The sequence below is a fragment of the Antennarius striatus genome, chromosome 16, assembly GCF_040054535.1.
Source record: "Antennarius striatus isolate MH-2024 chromosome 16, ASM4005453v1, whole genome shotgun sequence".
Lineage (NCBI taxonomy): Eukaryota > Metazoa > Chordata > Actinopteri > Lophiiformes > Antennariidae > Antennarius > Antennarius striatus.
This window is the reverse complement of record NC_090791.1, coordinates 17763678-17782525: the sequence shown is the minus strand read 5'-3', so window position 1 is coordinate 17782525 and position 18848 is coordinate 17763678. Positions and strand designations below refer to the sequence as shown.

Sequence of the window (18848 nt, the reverse complement as noted above, 5' to 3'; positions counted from 1 at the left end):
AAGGAAGGTTTTGAAATATGTGTGTGTAATATTTCTACTCAATAAACTTTTGAAACAAACAGAATATACATGTAATGAAACAAACAATAACAACAACTGTACTGTATATTATACTGAACGTATGTGAATATCATTTAAAAGTTGATGTAAAAGATTCAATCTTCATTGTGATAAGATTTTTTAATTTTCCTCATAGTTTATTACTTCAGCATGCGTAAGACACTGAAGTCTGTTGCAGTCGACTGACATCAGCAGGAACAGAACTAGAAAAGTGGTTGAACCAGGAGCTCAGTAAGTTCACATTGAATTCTTGCCATTCTAGCAGAAGCTGTTACGGAACAGCTAAACTTTGACCTGTAGGGACAGAAGGACACACAACCCTTTAATGTACAACTTACAAAACTAAATATGAGGTCAAATGCAGCATGAGTCACTTCCTACTTAAGCTCAGTGGAATCTTTGGAAATTTTTAGACTTCACTTTTGAAAGTTCAGGAAGTCCATTGTTAGAAAATAGTTAAAATCAGCAACAGGGATGGCAACTAAAAGTTCAGAGTTACCTGCCAATATTGGCAGTATAAAAATAGAAAAGGTATGAATAGCATGAAAGTCTTACAATCGAAATTGTGAACTGTGCTACCATAGGTCTGTGCTAACCTCAGAAATTTCCAAAGGAAGATGAGTAAAGCCTGCTTCAAAATTTAAAAACCAAATATTCAGAGAGGAAATATGTGTAAACAGATAAAAATTAAATAACAGGCTTATTGTGTTCCTCAAACCTGTTTCTAGATTGTCTCAGTCACAGTCTCAGACATGAGCATCACCTGATAAACTTTCAAGACAGAGTTCTTCCCTCAGTTGCTCTGATGAAGCTGCATCGTCCTTTCCATCAAACTCCCTTGATAACTAATTATAAGTTATGTGACCTTCAACCCACAGAATGCGAGCTCAGACATCGTCTTCATCACCCTCAGCCTGCTGTGTGTCTCTGGTGTGAGTGTGAACACGACCAGTAAAGACTATTCACAACACGGACATGTATGAAGCGCTTCAATGTTGATGCTGACAGCCTCAAACAGAATCATTTTGCATCCTGGCTTTCCTCGTGATTCACCCGCTGTGGGGTGGATTCAGTCTGGAGCACCTGCGGGCAGCGGGGTGGATATAAATATCTGCCCCGTCCTTGCCAAGTGGGTGGCATAGACGGAGCTGTTTACAGGGTCTGACCGGCTTTCAAAAAGGGCCCCTGGGAGTCAGACAGAGGAGCCGGGAGGTGTTACTCAGAGTTGACGGGTGAAGACATGTTACGTAAAGCTCCCCTGCGGGGGGAGGGGGCATGATTCACTTCCCTGACACAGTTAGCTGACGCAGGAAGAAGGTCACATAGATCTGGTCCACTGGTCACAAACAGTTCACTTCATTTGTGTCCAGTACAGTATTAGTTAGACACATATTTCCACCATTCTGTGCTGACTTTGCAGCATCCTGAAACCCTCCTGCTGCCGCTACGTGTGCGCTGCCCTCTGATGCTGTTAAAGAAAGTCCTTTTGTTCCTGAGAGCTTCATTTTGGCTCAGAGGAAAATCCCTCTGCAGTGACACAGTGTTCTGCGGAAGTCTGCAGCACTGACGGCGCACGCCTCGCCAGCTTGGCCTAATTTCACTCACAATATATGATGTTATCTGAGCTGATAGCAGTCGGTGCTATAGGCAACAAGTACTACAAGAGATAAGAGGAGCTGCTCTCTGCTGTGTAATATCAGATATGGCCCTGATTCCAAGAACAGTTGGGTTAGGATTACAGCATGAAGATAAATTAGGATTAATGCATCAAGATAAAAACATGATGAAGTTCTATTGATATTCTATTGATTTGTTGAGATTCTGATACTTTTTCATAGTTGGTGAAATCACTGAGCATCAATGAGGAACACATTCACCGCTGAAATTCAGAGAAGAGACCTGCGGTGAGGCAGAAGCCAGCTGAGCCTTACCATGGATCGCCCAATGACTCGACTAGCTGTGGTGGTATGCTAAATAGTGAGACCGTAATCAATCAGTCAATCAATCGATCAATCGATCAATCGATCAATCGATCAATCAATCAAATTTTTATTTATATAGCGCTTAATCACATTTGAAGATATTTCAAAGCGCTTAACAGATAGAAAGCCAACAGTGCCCTCCAGAGCAGGTATAAGTGACGGTGGCGTGGAAAAACTCCCTCATTGATGAAGAAACTCCGGGCAGGACCCAGACTCTGGAGGGCGGTCGTCCGCCTTGACCTGTTGGTTGGGAAAGAGAAATACTACATGCTATACTATATAAATGCTATATGAATGACATTTCCATAGCTAATGTATATAATGTACAGCGTTTTTTGTCAACAACTGTATGTTTGTAACGTCCTTTTGAGTTGAACGATCCGAAAACGGATTTTTATTTTTTTTTAATTGAAAAGAAGCACTAAGTGAGTCACGCAGTTCTCCCGCCTGATGGTAGGAGGCGCTGGTGATCCCAGGGATTCTTCCTGGGTTTCCTCGGCCGCATAATAAGTGACAGTAAGCTACAATCAAGTTATTGATGCTTTTGTTCCAAAGGAGCGGCGCAAGGACTTCATTTATAAGTAAACGTAACGTATACACAAACATGTAGGAAACAACATAACAAAGTTTTTCTTAATCAAATGTGCTTATTTGTGTGTTACAGTTTTATGTGTAAATAATTGTGAGACTTTAGACGTAACCCACTCACTGTTGCTAATTAAATGGTGAATAAGCTACACTGTAGGTTCATATGTTTGTAAATCTGATAATGATGAAGACAGTGCCTCACCATGAACCTCATCACGTGTCGCTGGTCACAACTATTACAATTTTACTAAAATTTAGCATCAGGCTAGCATAGCCTAGCCCTAGATGAATATCTCTGAAATATTCTTTGTGGATTCAGCAACACAAAATGGTATTTACTTAGGTTTAAGGTGCCAAACGGTAGATTTGATTCCTTTTGGACAAACCATAATTAAAGTTATTCTTCCTCTCCTTCTATTTTATGTCATTCTGAGCTAGCAGGCTTTTTAAAATATATCAGATAGTGCAGCAGGAGAGTTGTAAACATTTCCTCTCTTGGCAGGAAAGCAACAGAACATGTTTCCTAAAGAGACCAACAAAAAAATGCAGATATTATGTCAACACTTTTATCTGCTCTGTTTTTCTTCCAAAAGTTATACAACTAAAACTTCTCCCCATACACCCAAAGAGATCTGTCTTGATTATAATTTCATGTTTAGCTGCTGACTAAGAAAAATGCAGTTCAAAATAAAGCAAAGCTCATTTCATGAATCACTGCTCCCCTGAGAAATGCATGCAGAGACACTTTTATGTAAGAGCTTATCTATAACACAGACAGCTCAGGCTCTGTCCATGGCTCAAACACATAAGAGATGTATTGCGGTAGCTATTAATAGGCTATGACTCACTTTGTTTGACTTGGGGGCCTGTTTCATAACAAGCAGACCCTGTGCATGCGCGTCTGGGAGCATGTGGACCTGTATTTACAGATAATTTGTCGCCACTTCAGACATTTGTACTTGCTCTCATAGCAAACGTTCCAGTCATTCCTGCATCAGTCGTGACTCCAGTCTGCTTCCCACCCGGCCAGGTGATGGTTTATTTGGGACCACTAACAAGGTAACCTCTCCAACATCAGCACAGACTCCGGCGGCCGCTCCACGCTCAGACAGAAGTGTGTTGGTGTCCGACACACGTCAGACGAAAACATCAGGAAAGACTCTCAGACTTATTGTGAGGCACAAGCCAAGATCCTCAGACCCGCTTCTCTCCATATGTTTCTATTTTTGGGCACTGAAACACGTCATACTGTTTCCAAAGCAACCACTTCTGATCATTTTGGGAGGCTGTTTTGGGTGGGGGGTAGAGGGGAGGTTATCATATGAAAGACTGATAAAACTAATTACATATATTATATGGGTTTGCCTCTATGAGGAGAATGTGGAAGGATTAATTAAAATAACAGTAAATCAATTGTTAGAACACAAAAGTAATGAGATTTAATTAAAAAAACACATTTTAAATCTGTGATCAAACATGTTTATATAATATAGTACAATGATGTCTTCTCACAGCTTTCACAGTTACTGACAGCAGTGCTTTGAGAAGCAGTTTAAAACATATTAATGGCCATTTGCATCCAGGACTGACAAATAATCTGACAAATAATCACCTTTACTTGAAAGACCTACAACTAAAATAAGAGTTTAGTCTGTGTCAAAACATGAACAACAACAAAAAAGGAGGCGTCCAACTAGAAATGAAGGATCGTATGAAATGCACATGTGGTTCATGTGTTCTTTAACAGGTTTTCATATTTTCTTTTGACGCTTTATCCACAAAAAAACAAAACAAAACACAATCCCATTCTCCCCCTCAGCTCAATATCTCAAAATAGCACTCATGTGGAAAACATGACGAGATGTTGAATTTATGACCCACTTCCTGTGTTGACCAACACACTGTTAGAGAAGTGTGTACTGCAGCCAGAAAAGGCTTCCTCAATCTAAACACCTCTCATTGTCACCATACACATTAGATCAGATGCTGTAGCCCAGTGTGTGTGTGTGTGGAATCAGATATGACATGTCCAGTTCTGAGCAGGTTCTCAGCTATTTCCCATGATGTAAAAGGAGACCTTGTGTATGAATAGAAACACTCATCACTATTATCAAGACAAACAACCATAGCTTTGATAAAACAATGCAAATGTTTCCTCATTCCTGTCTGTGATCCGAAGGCCATGTAGTTTAAAAGTCATAGCAATTACACAATTACTCAGATTCAGATGCTTCTTTCAAAATCTGTCAGATTCAGATGTTTGGACCTGAAGTCGTCATTTATAATTTTTTGTAATAAATATGGGGTTATAGGGGCAAAACTATCTGATTAAAAGTTATCCCTAAACATTCGGCAAAGAAAAATAAAAGATCCTCTTTCTCTGAAGCTTTCAGTTCTTTTATAATGTCTATTAGGTCCTTGAGATATAAAACCAAATAGAGACATAAGCAGTGAAAGTTCATGAAAGTGCATTTTCTCCAGAGATCGGAACGGTGATGGAGTGTCACATGCTGCCGGACCGAAGGCTATCAGCATGTAATTTCAGACAACTTGGGCACTGGTTTACATCCGTCACAATAAAATTAGGTTTAGAACAAAACAGATGTACATTCATCACAGTATGAACAGAGGGTTTGTACCACAGCCGTATAACATAACCGATCTGGTGTCAGATGATTCATTTTTTCAGTTCCCAGCCGAAGGGCAGATATAGGGCATGACAGCTTGCATTTCCATAACTGGTTATGTAAAGCCTGTTTTCCTGTTACATAAGCTGCTAAAAATCAAAGAAACACAAATATATACGTAGAGGGCCCAGTCTCCACCTTGTTCAATCCAGATGACGGTGTCCGGGTTCACCTGGTGCTGCCCGGCTGAACATCAGCTGTCACACCACTGCTCCATGGTAATCTACCACGGAAAGATAATTAAAGCTGCAAGCCTTTGTTTTTCTTGCTACGTAAATATGGACAGATGTTGAAAGTGTTTCTGGAGTGAGTTGTAATTTATCTGTGTGATAATCTGTGGTGACTGTGTGCCACTCTGTGTTCCACAGATCAATTCCAGAGGAGACATAATCACAAACACACCTCCTGCTACCTACCTCCGCTCTCAGTGTATGTGTGTACAACCTCAGTGTGTCTTTTCAAATCACGCAGGTCACACATTGTTCTTTTTGTGTTCTCTTTCTTCTTTGTGTAGTTTTGTGTAGAGCTACAATACATTTTTGTGTAGAGGCTGACAATAATTCACATACTCTGTCCTAAATTTTGAGAAGACGTTCTCTTACCTATCACTGTAATGCCACGCCATTGGTCGACTAGCCTGTATGCACCTTACAAGCTTGTCACATGGGAGGGTTTCGTACTCCACTGACGTCACCACAGTGTCCTGTCAGGGAGTAATGGCTGTGAGCTGCCACAGCGTCAGAATTTGCGTATTGCTTTCCAATATGTCACTCTACTCCACATGTTCTCCACATGTTCTCTTACATCACCAGTCCTTCATTAGCAAAGCCAAGTCATTTTGTCAGTTTTTACAATAATGAATTTGACATCTAAAATTAAAGTGGTAGGCACCTTAAACATAACTGACACTAGAATGAATTAAAGTTCAACCTGTTACTATTTAATTTCAGATGCTTGAAAAGCTGATCTACATCAGCTCTGATCAGAACTTATATTAATAGTTTTTATGATACACCAATATATCAAAAAATCTATTTTTACCTGGTAGAACTGAATTTTACATATCTATAATTACTGATGTAGATACTTTTTAAAAGAATTTCTGCAAGTTCAAGTTTAGTTAAATATAAATTGGCTTGGATTTTTGCGAACAAACGACAACATCCAGGAATTCTCCGTGGCATTTTAACAGATTAACAATCTTCTGTCTGCATGAAGGTAAATGTAAAATACATTTTCATTATGTTATAATTTGATCTAACTCTTAAAGTAGTGCTAAAGTTTGTGTTCTATCCTCTTCATAGTGGTCATACCTCATGTGCTTCACCACGCTACCAAACCAAGCAAAGAAGGAACAGAACTTGTTATATGAACTAACTTTTATATACTTTATTTTACAATATTTCACATAGTTTTAGAACTTCATGTTTAAAATATTGCAAGTAGTAGATGGAGTCTTCAAAGTTTCTATAGTTTGTGTATCTAATGTCATTATGATGGCAGAAACTCCAACAACAATTGATGGATTGTTGTTTTCACGGAAGGGGTTCCAGTTTGAGGTGATATTATCTTCACTTTTGTGCACATTTCTACCTCCTCCTAATCCCAGCGATGCTCGAAACGATTGCTTGAAAGTCTTGTGAGGATACGCTTTCCTCTAAACCCCAAAATAGAAGGAGAGGCAGTTCCACCACAGAGAAACCATGTGAAAAAAAAAAGATGTTTGAAGAGTCGGATGAAAGAGCTTAACCCAAAGTGAACTGCTGATGTTGCACAGTTCCAACCACAACCAGCAGCAAATGGAAGAGAGACGCATTTAAAATGTCAATGGAAGAGTTGATCTGTGCAGCCTGAGATGACTCCACTCACCCCGTCTGATCACTCATCCTCCTAAGCAATCGTACATACGCTGTTATTACAAAACCACACAGCCATAAGACCATAAAGGTTATAAATTCAGGCAATTTTTAAACTTTATTTGATCATGTGAAATAAAATGAGTTGTCAGGCTGTTTTAATGTTTCACCAGACTTCTATGTCTCCCACAACCCTTGCTAGACAAGCAAGAGTGTACTTTAACTATCTGCATCTTCCTGAATCCATCAGTACTGAAGCAGTGCTGAAGCAGACTGTGGTTACCAGCTACTTTTGGAAAGGCAGGAATTACAGAGTAGGTTGAGGTCATTGGTGTTGTATTCCAGAGTGACATTCCTTCCCAGTTTGCTTTGAAATTCTTTTCCCCTTGCCATATTTAGCCAACTTTATTTAGATTTTTTTTAATTTATTGGCTACATTTTAAACATTTTCCATCCGTAATTTGTTATCGTTTGCGTTACGTGTTCATATGGCTGGTGTAAGTCAAAGCAAACACCTTAGAGTCATCACTGATTTGGTGGATTAATGTTGTGTATTATATTTAATTGGTTTTTAAGTGAATTTAAATGTAGGGTTTCTTGACTTGAGAAAGTCAAAGCATCCCAAAGCCAATGTCTGTTTCATTTTCAGTATTTAAAGCTGGTTAACATTTGACATTTTATTATTAGAGTTAAGACCAAAAAGCTTCATATTCTCAAACTTGATAAATTGAAGAGCAAAGCAAAACATTATCAGCTATCCTTGTTTTGTTTCAAATGTTATGTGACTGAGGATAATTGATTATTATCTGATGATGTAACAATGTTGTTTCATCATCACTGACCCTTCATACTGTGTCAACTGTATCTGACATAATGTTGGATAAACATGGTGATATTATCTTCTATGTTTGTGTCAAGAGAAAATCTTTCAGCATCCAGAAAGTACGGAGAGATGACGACAGTACGTAACACAGGAGCAAGGAGACAAAGAGAGAGGGAGGTCGTGTAACAGAAACGGTCATTATCTCTTCACACTCAGAATTAGGGTCATTTCATTGTTGACCGTTTGTATCGAGGATTCAAACAATTGAGTTTTCTGTGTGCAAAATGAGAGTGGGAGGCGAGAGATGGGGGAAGGCGGAGGGGAGTGAGAATGGAAATGGAAGGGTTTGTTGGAGACAATGGTTCATCTAAGTGGAGCCATCTGAGGTCAGTTTATTCTGTCCTTACATCATGCTCCCACTACCCAGTGTTTATTCATTTGTTTCACTTCAGTAAGTCAAGAAGCCCCGGCAACATAAACCTAAACATAAACCCCCTCCCCCTGAGGAAAGAGACAGTCTGAAGCATCGTTTCTCCAAACACAAGTGACGCTCAAATTCATTGGTTCTGAATGGTTCTACACCCCACAGATGTGTCAGATGGACTCTGTCCCCCCCCCATCCCCCAACCACCACCAACACCTCATTATGAAGTGTATGGAAAACTGCCATGACTTCTGTCAACACAGAAGTTTACAGTATATTCCGCACTATAAGACGCACCTAAAAGCCTTTAATTTTCTCAAAAACCGACAGTGCGCCTTATAATCCAGTGCAATTTATATATGAAAAAGGTTTAAAATAGGCCATTCGTTGAAGGTGCACCTTATAATTAGATGCACTTTATAATCAGTGTGCCTTACATATGAAAAAAGTTTTAAAATTGGCCATTCATTGAAGGTGCGCCTTATATTCCAGTGTGCCTTATAGTGCAGAAAATACTGTATTAATCTGTTAAAACGCCATGGAGCATCCTGGATGTTGTCATTCTTTTCCTGCCTGTTAACCTGCCCCTCACAGGATTTGTTTGCATGCTTGGACTGACTACCAGGTGTTCTGTACTCTGCTTTGAATTAGATAAGAACTTTGATTTCCCCCCTGCCTTCTCTCCGGTCATGCTTTTTGGGCTCCATCTGTTATTTAAATGTGACAATCTCAACCATCTGGCCAACATGAACCCAGCCGACAGCGACCCAGCTCAGTTGGAACCATCCACACCAGTCGACATGATGCAAAGGTCATGGTCAGCAACTTACCTTTATTTTGGTGGAGGCTATGCAGGCGATGAACAGGTACAACTCAGGAGATTCACTGAAATTCCTCCGAGCCGCCCGGCTACCACCTCTGTTCCTGTTCCTACAGTCTCTGAGCCCACATGCCACGCCTTGTATTACAGTCCTTTATCGGTTGTTCTCATTCAGCTGTAACCAATAAGTTGTCTCATTTATCTATTACTGTTTTCAAACACGGTACTTCTAACTGCAACGTGTATTAAATGTGTATTTTGGGGTTAAAACTTTAGCATCATAACCTTCCAACTGTTTATCCAATGTCTTCTGTTACGTCTGCTCTCCTGTTACCATGCACTCTGCATTGTAACGTGTGATTTTCATAAGCAGAAGCAAACTAAAAAGTAAAATGCCATTATAATCCACCACCCAGGTTTGGATGCATTTTTCTCTAGCATTCATTCTAAATATTTGCTCCTCTTGTGAGTGAGACTCGAGTAATGCTTAAAGTATGTGGATGGGTTTATTCTGGAATCAGGCAAGACTTCCTGGGTGTTGGGTCCTGATGATGGGAAGCCATGTGGGTGGAAAGAATGAGTCATCCATCATCTGTCCGTTGCGTTAGGTTGTTGCCGCTGGTGCAGCGTCGAGTCGAGCTCCAACTCACTGAGCTGAAGGAGCTGTGATGTCAGAGCTGTCACTGTTCTACTCCATAATCAGCACTCACAAAGCTTTTGGTATGTGTGAATTCAGTGCAGGATGGAATACAATAATAGCACTGACTGGGGAGTGTTGTCTTCATTTAGCTCCTGTCACGGTATTGTTAGCACTATTTTGTCTTTTTTTTTCTTCTTTTTGTTGTTTTGCTGTTTTATACGTTTTTCTTTCAGGAAAAACGACTGTTGCGCCCCTGAATATGTTCCCTGAACAGATTTGTTTCTGATTAATAGTCAGACAAACCTGACCCGATGACTGTTTACAGAAGGAACATTATGGGAGAGTCATCTTACCAATGTGTTGTGTTAAGTTTGTGTCTCTGTCATAGACCCAGTGTATGAATGACATAGTGCAAGAAACATTCTAAGAATTCCCGCCCACATGTTCTTACAAAAGGTGCAGCAGATGTGCTCTTGAACAACTTTTTAAATCATCATTTACAACACATAAAAGATCATTTTTTGCGTGTGCCTCTTGCTCTGTACTGTACGTTGACTGATCAGTGGGTGATTTACAGAGATTACATAACCCTTCCTGCCTTTCCTCTTCTCTTCCCATGAAGTGACATCTGGGTTTAACAATCCTCAGCAAGAATATGAGCTAACATAATTATTTATGTTGGATAAAGGGACATTGTGTTAACAACTCAACCTGTTAGAGATAACAACTGTTGTGTTGTCATTAAAACACTGATCTACTGATCTTTAGCACATATTCTTACACAGGAAGGGAATTAACAGCCAGAATGACTTCTGAAAACTTGCTGTCAATGTCTCTTGATTGTAGAGGCTCTACTGCCCCCTTTTGGCTAATACAGAAACCTTTTGTCTGCATGAAGAACAGAAACACTTAACAACATAATGCACAATATGTGCACAATCTGAAGAAGCAAATGCAATTTTTATGACTATACAGAAAAAAACATCACTGAAAATTTTATATGGTAAGGTAATTTCTTCTCCGCTGCTCCCAAAGTATCTCACCCTTCAACTATTTATTCTGCAAACATCCTGCATGAGTGGACATAGTCGTTCAGAGGCTCGATTCCTTTGACTAATGTATAATAATATATTATTTATGAGAGAATTTTATTAATGATTTAACAGCAAGAAAATCACATTTTACTGCTAGATTTGAAGTTGGATTTACTTTGTACAACATCATAATGGTCATTTAGTCCAGTTCTGGGTTTCGGTCACTGACAGAGCCAACGGAAGTCAAAATTTTTTGGGACTCCAACCATTTATAAATGAAACCACATGAACTTTAGAGGGAAATGTCTCGGTAACACCTTAGACTTGGCCCGACTGTTTGCTGGCCTTAAAATAAGCACCAGCACAGATAAGGCAGACAAAAAAAGGTATATCCTAGTTTTGACCTGCAGTAGGCTTCTGTCCCACATAGCAGAAACCAATAGCAATATCCATTTGAGGTTGGATCCATATGAAGCACAACATGGGCCTTGTTCTGTGTTCTGTGAGAAAAATTAAATTCTACTGAAGTTTTAAAGAAAAGAAAAATTCTGACATCCAAGGCTGTCTTGGGAAAGCCATCATGAAACCTCATAACAGCTGAAACCTCGGTCGTAATCATGTCTGTTGTTTTTTCAGTCGGTAGAGAAGGGAAGCCAGATAACACTGAGCCAAGAAGGGTTGAGCTAAAGTCCTTCCTCTGCTGGCAGAGCCACTGGGCGGACAGATGGTACTTAGACGAGGCTAAGCAGTGTGCTTCTGTCTGGAACTTGGAGGCCAAACTCTTTTTTAGTAAATGTGATCACAGGTTGACCAGGGAAGCTTATCCGACACATTCGGTTACCATGAAACTGTGTTCTATGCTGTAATGACAACATCCATTCTTAGGTTTTCAGGCTTCTCCACTGTCACTGAGCAGACATGCCTCTAGAGGGCACTATAACTATTACAATCTTTTTATACAGGGAGACCTTGTTCCACTATTTGTCAGTCTGATAAGTTTAAATAATTCCACAAAAGACAAACATATATAAAGAACCACATAAAGCACAACAGAGAAGCCTGCCACATTTATTTACATTTTCTTAACTAATGTGATTCAAGCCCCATTATTTCCCACAATGCAACTGTACAATGTCTTTCATAAAACTGTCCCTGAGCAGTTATCACTTATGTCTTCCAGGTGCTAAACTTACATTTTTCCTTTTAATAAGATGACCATCCTAATTGTAATGACATCATCATTGGTTTTTGTTGTTTTGTTTTGTTGTATTGTTTCTACAGGATAAGCCTGCTAGTTATGACGAGTGAATCTGAACCTGATTTCAAATCAGTGTACTGTCCCTTTAAATCTGTTCTACATAGCATTGATTTGAATGTACATGCAATAACACAATGTTATTTCATTTGTAGAAATAAACATGATGAGCAATCTGAAGTGTTTTAGCTAAAAAGCTTATTTTTTACAAAAGTCTCCTGGTCTTATTCACATGGCTCAGAAGAAAGAAAAAAAAAACAGTTGGATTTTGCCAAACCATTTAGCAGCTGCAGGACAGCCAGACGTCACAACAGTGTCACCGTCAAACAGGACTGTTGTTTATATCAGGTGGTTGACAGAGATTTAAAGAGAAAAAGGATTTAATGATTACAGTGAAATGTCTGCTTTATGTGTCGAGTCAAACTAGTGTTTAAATATATCAAAACTCACATTTGACACACAAAGCAGAGTAGAAGAAAGCATTTGAACTGAACTAGCTTCAGGATGTTGGTTACAATAACTCATCCTGGACTGGAGCTCTAGCACGGCAGCTCCTTGATATTCTATTTCAGGTGATGCAGACATCGCTGTCAGTTCTTTTTGGTTGACGTCTGGCCGTTGACCAGGCCTGACTCCCAGCGCTGCCATAAAGACGTCTTCTGACCCCCTGCCCTCTGAACTTTTGGCTCCTGTTGTGAGATAAGACGGAAAAGATCAGGGTTTAAGATGGGTGAGCAGCTTCCGTTACTTCAGTCACGGATAAACATCAGAGCTTTCACTGTTTTAGGTTTGGGATTTTATAGAACAAAACCCCATGATCCATCATCACAACCGGAGTCACATTTAGAAGACCTGCTCAATACATTGCAGTAATTACCCTACATTAGTAATACTTTATTACCACACGTGACACAGGGTCAGTTTGGACAGAAAACCGATCCAATGAATTTCTTTGGTGAAGAGACCCGACACCTCACCTGTGTCTTCTCTGATGTTTTGGTCGGAGGTGGCCACACCCGTTCCAGTTTCCCCGTGGACTGCCATCTGACATCTGAAGGACAGGAACAGGAACACGTGAAGGTGTTTGATACATAATGGCAGCAGATAAAAAACTCCTTTTGTTAGACTGAACCTGCTGTGTTTCTGTGCTCAAGCATAAACCCTTTTAGCCTTCCCGGCTAACATAACAGCCACAGCATCACAACTTAGATCATTCAATGCCTTCTAAATGGACCATCAGTTGAAGAGTATTTTTTTTATTATTTGCCAGGGACATGAAGGTTTAGAGTCTTTCTTTTAGCATGATAAATTTCTCAGTTTTCTCAATGTCTCATTTAAAAACAAGTCAATTGGAACCATTAAAAACTTGCATAAAAGTTAGCATAATTAGCTAAGCATTAATAATAGTTGTCATTCCAGCTGACCATGATAGTTTGTCCGCTAAGAATAAAAAAGTTGTAGAACCTGCTTGATGACATTTTTTGCGCAGGTTCCCGATCTCGCAAGAATTATGATTAAATTATGATTTATCACAGAAACTTTCTGAAACCCATGACCAGAATAGTCACGCATTATGTTGCTGTGTTATTTCCAGATAAAACATCACCACTGGGTTTTCAGTAATGAGTCATGGATGATTAAAATATCACACTGCAGTGTATCTGACCTTTACGGGTAACTTCTTCCTTCAGTTCAGCTCTGCCTTGTTCTTAATATATTGCTGTCACGTGAAGCTCCATCATCTTCACCTTGAGTCAACCCACACATCATTATCCAGTTGCTGTGGCTGAAAATACTAACATGGTGCTACATAATGACACGCTCCCTGGCTGGCTGTGTTAATCGGACCTCCCAGCTCTCCCTCTGTGCACACAGCCAATGTGAAAATTATGGACTCAAACCAAACATACTTTCAATGAGACATATGAACTGTCTGAGGGCATTTGCATTTGCACAACACCACTGATAGCCCCTGGACCAGTTAGCACACAGAGAGTAGCCTTCATGCTGTCAGTCAGCCCTCTGGCAGCCGCTCACTCGGATCAGGATGCTGCCAGAGCGATGCCCCCTTAACCATCTGTGACAGGCCTGAGACTAAGTTGTCGATAATACTCCTCAGATAGCATGTGATGCTAATGCGAAGAGGCGTTCATTAAAGTGCTCAGTCTGTGATTTGCAAACAAGCCTCTTACTAGATATACTAGTACAGTATAAAAGGAAGTAGATGATGTGGCTCAAATCAATGAGTGTCTTTCAACTGTATACTGAAAAATTATAAATGGTCTATATTGAACACACACACACACACACACACACACACACACACACACACACACACACACACACACACACACACACACACACACACACACACACACACACACACACACACACACACACACACACACACACACACACACACAATTTACTTATTGGTCCCACACTGAATACAAATGTTCATCCTTTTTCCATTAGGAATAAAAGCAGTGTGATAGCAGAAACACTCATTACAAGAAAAATTTATCTAATCATTAAGATACTTATTAAGTAAACAAGGTTCAGAAATTCTGGAATGAACAGAAGTATTTTTACTCATGGTAAAAAGTTTCAAGTCATTTATAAATTGTATGGTGATTTGCATAGATCACATTCTGTTGGCTGTATGATCTTAAAATTGAATTACATTTTAAGAAGTGATCTTTTTTTTAACAGCTTGATGTAAATTCTCTGTAAAGTATTTATCCTGTTAAGAAAATGTAGTGAAATCAAAAGTATTTGCTATGAAATGTAGTTGAGTAGGACCTAAAATTGAAGAACCTGTCATCTGAACTCATGTCCAGCTGGTACTCGTGCACCACAGAGACGATGTGGACTGACCTGGTTTGAAGTTTGGCGTGAACAGTGGCTTCTCTATGTCCTCACTATTCCTCCTCTTCTCTCCATACAGAGTGCATCTCTGTCTACGCAGCTCCTCCTCTCTTTCTTTGGCCTCCCTGATGTCCTTCTCTACTTCTGGCTGCAGAGCCAGGGCTGGTCGCAGCTTGTAGAAGGGGTTTTGTTTGAGAATGGGGGATTCAAGCGATGGATTTACCTCCCACGTTTTTTTCCCACCCTCCACGGCTGATGTTTTACTGCATATGGAGTCCATGCTTCTGTTCAGGCACAGGTTTTTGTCTGGTTTTGGGGTGTGTAATAAACATGTTTTCCCTCGAGAACTGACAGTTGGTCTTTTTATTCTGAAGCTTTCTAGACTTTTCTCCATTTCAGAAGTTGATTTGTGCAGCCTGAGAGAGTGTGCTCTGAAAATGGGGCGACTTTTGAGCGAGAACATTTCTAGGCTATGCGTGCGCTCTAGCACAGATGGGTAAACCTGACCTTTTGTCAGTAAGGTTGGAGATTTCCTGTGTCTTGTTGGACCCTCTGTATTATCCTGCTGGAAAGCCTCAAACAGCAGTTTTGTCTCCTTTAATTGTCGGACTTCACCTTTGCTGTACACCCCTGGGATCTTCCCCAGATTGACGAGTACCAGTTCTCTCTGAATCTCCTGGCTTATTTCTTTCTGCATCTTCTGCTCTGAGAACTGCCAGTCACTGCGCTCGCTTGGCTCTGCATTAGTTGCGGCAGGCGGCTCAAGAGAGATATTGATCTTAAAGGGGATCTCTAGGATATCTGGATTCTCTGCAAGGTTGTAGAAGCCACCGGCTCTCTGCAGGTTCTGCTTCTCCTGGGCTGCCTCAAACATCTGCCTCTCAATAGTGGTCTCAGCAGCTGAAAGTCGGTGTTGGATGGATGTAAAAGGAGTTTGGCTGGAAGGTTTTTCGTGGATGACTGGAGACAAATTCGCAGCTGCCCAGCTGCTAATTTGATCATCATCAGAATCACCCACCTCTTTTGTTCCAGTTACACACTGGTCTGACTCCACAGGCTCAGTCCAAGAAGATGTCCTTCCTTTTGTGTCAACATCTTTATTCCCATCGTTTTCAATCTTTTCTCTCCCCATCAGGCTTACCCTTCTTCTACCATTATCATCGTCATCCTCATAATCATCATTATTCTCGTTGTTATCGTCAACATTATGCAAACTACTGTCCTCCTTCTCATTGACACCAGTTGCATTCCTTTTTCTTGCTTTCACATCCTCTTCATCCATCTCCAGAACACCTTTATCCTCATCTCTCATCTCTTGGATCTCCTGGGAGTTGTGGGTAGTCTCTGGTGTACACACATCTTGTCGTAGTTGTACCTGCTGCAGACGCTGAAGCAGGTTCTCTCCTTGCTGGATATCAGTAGCTATTTTCCAGCCTCCATCTCTATGCATTCCTTTAATCGCCCTATCTTCTGAATCTTCATAAATGGGGAGTTTAGCCATATGTATTTCAGAAGTACCACTCTCTCTCCTCTCCCAGTCACGCTTTACAACGCTATAGTTCAAAGATCGCAAGTCAGTGTCTTCATCGGACACTGGGGTCTCCGGCTCCTGTAATTGATTGGTTGCTACTTCTGTCCAGTTTTGGTTGCACTCCGGTGGCCCCCAGGTCTCCAAGTCATCTTCATTCACACTTAGACTAGACAATGCTGGGGAACTTGCCTCCATGCTATCGTAGTCAAAATTTTCCGTGGTTATTTTTGAATGAGTGTCATAAAAACTACAAAAGTCTCCCTGCTTGTCAAGGGACAAGCAGGGATTTTCTTCAGGGCTTGAAGGTTCCTGTTGAGGATAGTCGTCTTCCTCGGCTTTAGCTTTCCTGCAGTCTTCTTGTCCTCCGCTCAAAATGACAGTCTCATCAAGCCTCACAGTGGAACATTCATCTCCTGTTCTATTCTCTTGATGTGCATCATTACATGATTCCTTCACAGTACCTGTGTCCTCCATGGATGCTTGATATTGACCATGTGGAAAAGAGAAGTCCTCGTCTTTGCCAAAACATACAGGAACCTGTACTCTACTTGCTATCACTTCATCCACCTTGTTGTGTACTGCCATTAGCTGACTCTCACCATGATGCCAGTCTAAGCCACTTGGATTAGCTTTAGCCTGTGTGGCGTCAGCTGCCAAATTTATAGGGGTCACACTGGGATTATTAACCATTGCCTCTGTGCTGCCCTCAGCTGGCAGAGAGGGAGCCATGATGGAAAGAGGTGGTGGTGGGATGAAGACTTCATCTGCCCCCTCATTGTTCATCAGGCTGTGGTATCTGGTGATTGGGGCAGGAGGAGGAGTGACTGAAGTTTCGTCTTAGAGATTATCACCACAGTAGCTTGTTTGTGTAGCCTGTTAGAGTGTTGGCTTCTGTCTTCATCCACAGACCACAGTCATACTGAGAGACCAGACCTTGTGAGCTGGGTCTGGGATTGCTTGTTTCCATGGTTACAAGCTTTTGAACATTTAAGGTTGTTCATGTTCTAAGAGACACAATAAAATGTTACTGTGGGTCGTGATAAAATAAAGTCGTTGCTTTTATAATTTGCTTTTACAGACCAGAGGTAGTTATTTTCTGACAGAGAGAAGACTTTGGTTTGAGTGTTTCATTATATTTTTGAGTTGGAATTGCAAGAATTTTAGTGATAGAGGGCAATATTTTTCTTTCTTGTCATGTGTGTCATGTGTCTTGACAAAGACACACATCTATTCTCAGATGCACATTCCTGTTGATGGCTTGCTATGGTCCACTGGTCAAGAAAAGCATTGAAGAGAAAAACACCAAGCAAGTGAAGCATTAAGATCAACATCGACAAATTTTTATGAGGAGGCAAACACATTCAACATTACTGTTAGGACTAGAGGATGTAAACAACTAGGATTAGATCAGAAACTTCATTACTTATAAATTATCATGGTGCTTATGTTCAAATCATTTTCTCTAAAAGATTACAACTGATGCATTCAAGCACCAAAATAAGTTTAATATTTTTTTTATTTTTTGTGTTGCTTTTGTGACTTTTCTCCCTGATTGTGACCAAGCACCACCAATTCTGCCAACAAAGCTCAAATAATCAGCTTTGCACGAGCCTCTGCTTTAGGCCTTTTCCTTTTTTAAGTGGCAAACCCAGTAAAGTGTGTGCTCACTTTGACTAAGAGTCTCTCATCTGCTCAGTTTCCTTTAGTGAATGAGGCTTTCCCATTGTTTGGCCAGGTATAATAAATCTCATGTCGTGGTTTCCCATGAGCAACAGTCACTTTTACTGCTTGTGTTCTGTGATCAGTGAAGTAACAAGGATTCCTCTCCCAGTGCACGTCTGTACACTGGAACCCTATCATCTATTTGTGAACTGAACGTACTGTATTAATCTGTGATTTATACTCATGCATTTGGGGGCTTAATGTGGCCACAGTGTTTTTCTGGATTACAAACTGCAGCATCTTAATGTTTCTAAATCTCAGGCAATAGGACACATTAATGAACCTTAATGAGCTTAACCTGTTTATTCCACCCTTCTTTCAGGGGACATTTTCACTGTTAAATGACAGAAAACATGCAGTTTCATTTAGTCAGTGCTTAGGTACAGATGTTGAAATGGGTGATCTAGTCGTCATTCTCACCAATATACTGTATAAAGCAAACAAAGTTTTTATTGCTCCTAGTCTGTTCTTGAACTTTCCTGAGGGTTTTATCGGTCTAGGTTCAGATAAATATTTAGAATAATTTCTAGCTCTCAATCAGGAAGAAGTTAGAGTGAT

At 40.4% G+C, this 18848-nt stretch overlaps 1 protein-coding gene across 1 annotated transcript; it reads right to left on the bottom strand.

Annotated features, from left to right (window-relative positions):
- Nucleotides 1-11525: 11525 nt before the first annotated feature.
- LOC137609909 (uncharacterized) lies at nucleotides 11526-17179 on the bottom strand. The gene is made up of 3 exons (XM_068337268.1): nucleotides 15047-17179; nucleotides 13147-13220; nucleotides 11526-12858 (listed from the first exon to the last, which is right to left on the bottom strand). The coding sequence occupies exons 1-3, from the start codon at nucleotides 17151-17153 to the stop codon at nucleotides 12760-12762; spliced, it is 2280 nt and encodes a 759-aa protein (XP_068193369.1). The 5' UTR covers nucleotides 17154-17179; the 3' UTR covers nucleotides 11526-12759.
- Nucleotides 17180-18848: the final 1669 nt, after the last annotated feature.